The sequence below is a fragment of the Plectropomus leopardus genome, unplaced genomic scaffold (genome assembly GCF_008729295.1).
Source record: "Plectropomus leopardus isolate mb unplaced genomic scaffold, YSFRI_Pleo_2.0 unplaced_scaffold26670, whole genome shotgun sequence".
Taxonomy (NCBI): domain Eukaryota; kingdom Metazoa; phylum Chordata; class Actinopteri; order Perciformes; family Serranidae; genus Plectropomus; species Plectropomus leopardus.
Genome location: NW_024629013.1, coordinates 1 through 3,069, shown reverse-complemented (window position 1 = coordinate 3,069; position 3,069 = coordinate 1). Strand labels below are relative to the sequence as shown.

The following is a 3,069-nucleotide window of genomic DNA, read 5'->3' as shown; positions in this document are numbered from 1 at the left end:
AGCCATGCGAACACACTAGTGCTCCCTGACAGGAGGAGGACATCTGGTGAGGTAAGAAAGATCAATTCTTTAAGGCTGTTCTGAATGCACGAAGCACACTTAGCTGTGTCCAAAGCATTGTCTAAGACCTACGAGTCAGAGTAGTTGAATATTACTTAATTTTGTATTAGAATTGTACACATAAGTACCAATGACTAGGGGAGTGCCTGTTGCGTTTTCATTTATTCCAATTGATTGATGAATTAATTAATGACTAAGTTTTTTGTTTTTTTTTTACGTGAGACCTTTGTGATGTTCAACAACTATATGGCTATAAAAGTTAGTGGATTTGACTGTATAAGGTTGAGCCTAAAACGTATTTGCGTGGTTATTGACGTTATTCGGTAACAGCACTTTATTCTTGTACAAAATCCCGTTGTCGCTGTCCGAAGTGCTGAAGTTGTGAAATTCGGGAAAAAAATTGCAGATATTTTTTTAAGTGGTATGAAACAGAATGTTTTCTTAGCCCATAATCCCACCAATCGGTTATAGTTGTATAGTTTTTAAAAATAAATCAGCAGTCAACTTTCACTGAAATGTCATTGACAATAACATTGATGGCTATATGGGCAGTATGAATCAACGTATTACATGTGCTGAGTTTGAAAACTGCTAAACCTTGAAAGGCACAATTAATGTTTAGCAAGATTTTCCCTCATTTGGTGTGATGCGTTTTTTTCAACAATTAGCGAGAGAAAAAAACCCTCTAGCCTTTACTGCCTCTCTACATCTTGCTAACAATGTCTTTTAACGGTTACAAACTCTATGGTTCCTTTTACTTTGTACTACAACATATTTGACAGCAGCTTCATTTGTTGTGATGGTGGCGCGTTTGCGATGCGATTTTTAATATTTGAATGGTGCTTGTATCAAATGCATGCAATGCAGTGAGTTAAGTGTTATAGTGATATCATTCAGTGTCTATCCTTCTTAGTCTACCTGAAATGCAAATAGAAAGGCCAAGATTAGACACTGTGCTAAAGACTTTACACTCTTTCAAAAACTCAGGCTATGTCTCCATGTGGGGCTTCCTTTTCTCTGAGCACTTAACGATTGGAATTTGTGTGAGTTACTATTTCAACGCTGGGTGTCAGTGTAGTTCAGTGATTTTGTGGATCTAGCAGCCCGTTACGTCACGAGCTTTATTTCGATTGAGCACTTGCATTTTACTCGAACAGCAGCATACTTACGAACGTATCGTGATCGGCAGCAACGAGTGTGTTTTATTTTTACCAGTTTCTGTTAAAACAGACGTTGGACATCGTTTAGAAACATGAGGCGTTAAGTCTCATTGATATCAGGACGTAGTGAATGGACTGTTCTTCATCACCGTCAAGTCATGGAACAAAGAGGACGCAAAGCGTGGAGGGAGAGACAGTACTGGATTGTCTTCATGGTTGTTTTGAATCTTTTATGGAGCGGAGCTTATGCACAGATCAGATATTCGATAGCTGAGGAGGTTCAAGATGAAACCGTCGTGGGGAATATAGCTAAGGATTTGGGACTAGACAAGAGTGCACTCAAGGACAGGGGATATCGCATTGTAGCAGGCTCAAGTGAGCCCCTGTTTCAAGTGAATCAAAATGATGGTATCTTGTATGTGAAAAGAAGGATAGACAGAGAGGAGGTGTGCGACCGGACCAGCCCATGTTTGATCAATCTTAAAACCGTGCTAGAAAACCCGCTGGAGATCCATTATGTGGCAGTGGAAATACTTGATATAAATGATCACTCGCCTGTTTTTCCTGAGAAAGAGAAAAGGCTTGACATCTCTGAGTCGGCCTTACCAGGGGCGAGATTTCAACTACAGGCTGCACGCGACCCCGACGTAGGTCAGTTCTCCATTCAGCAATATAAACTCAGCCATAACGATTATTTTAGATTAGATGTGAAGGATAGAGGCGAGGACCGAAAGGTACCATTTTTAGTTCTGCAGAAACAGTTGGATAGAGAAACAGCCGGGAAACATAAGCTGCGTCTAACAGCCGCTGATGGAGGAAAACCGGCCAAGTCTGGTATTACAGAGATAATTGTGGATGTGCTAGATGTTAATGATAACTCCCCAGTGTTTACGAAAGAGTTTTATTCTGCCACGCTTAAAGAAAACGTCCCAGTTGGTACTGTCGTAATACAGGTAAATGCAACGGATTTTGACCAGGGTGCAAATGGTGAGGTAATATACTCATTTGGTAAGGAAGTCGATTCAAAGTTAATGGATGTCTTTAATATAGACGCAAACACTGGTGAAATTAAAGTAACCGGTAAGATAGACTTCGAGGAAAGCAAAAGTTATGAAATTGACATTCAGGCATCTGATAAGGCACAGGCTCCTCTAACAACGGACAGAAGTGTTATGATAACTGTCATTGATGTTAATGACAACGCACCTGAGATAGACGTGACATCTTTTTCTAGCTCTATCAAGGAGGACTCAAAGGTAGGAACTACAGTAGCCCTGATTAGTGTTAGTGATTTAGACTCCGGCATAAATGGCAAAGTCATTTGCGCAATCAAAAAAGAAGTGCCGTTTACTTTATCTCCATCACTACAAGAAAACATGTACGCCGTGGTAACCAGTTCACAGTTGGACAGGGAAATAATTTCCCAATATGATGTCACAATTGTTGCAAAAGACACAGGTGACCCGGCGTTTTCAACGGAAAAGACCATCAGCGTCACAGTTTCAGATGTAAATGACAACAATCCAGAGTTTTTATTAAGCCCCTATGTTTTTTATATCACCGAAAATAACAACCCCGGAGCTTCTGTATTTTCGGTAAAAGCCTCTGATCGTGATGAAATGGATAATGCTCTAATTTCATATCATATTTTCAGGGAAGCAAGCGGAGATAACAAATTGACCTCATTTTTAAATATTAACTCTGAAACTGGAGATATTTTGGCACTAAAAAGTTTCGACTTTGAAACTCTGAAAACTTTCCAGTTCCAAGTTGTCGCCACAGATTCTGGAACTCCGTCACTAAGCAACAACGTCACAGTGAACGTGTTCATTCTGGATCAGAACGACAA

General features: G+C 40.1%; 1 protein-coding gene across 1 annotated transcript; it reads left to right on the top strand.

Moving 5' to 3' along the window:
• Positions 1-1,327: 1,327 nt before the first annotated feature.
• LOC121967021 (protocadherin alpha-8-like) lies at positions 1,328-3,064 on the top strand (the record flags this gene model as incomplete). Its single annotated transcript, XM_042517078.1, has 1 exon — positions 1,328-3,064. A coding segment is annotated over exon 1 (1,686 nt), but the record flags the coding sequence as incomplete, so codon positions are not given.
• Positions 3,065-3,069: the final 5 nt, after the last annotated feature.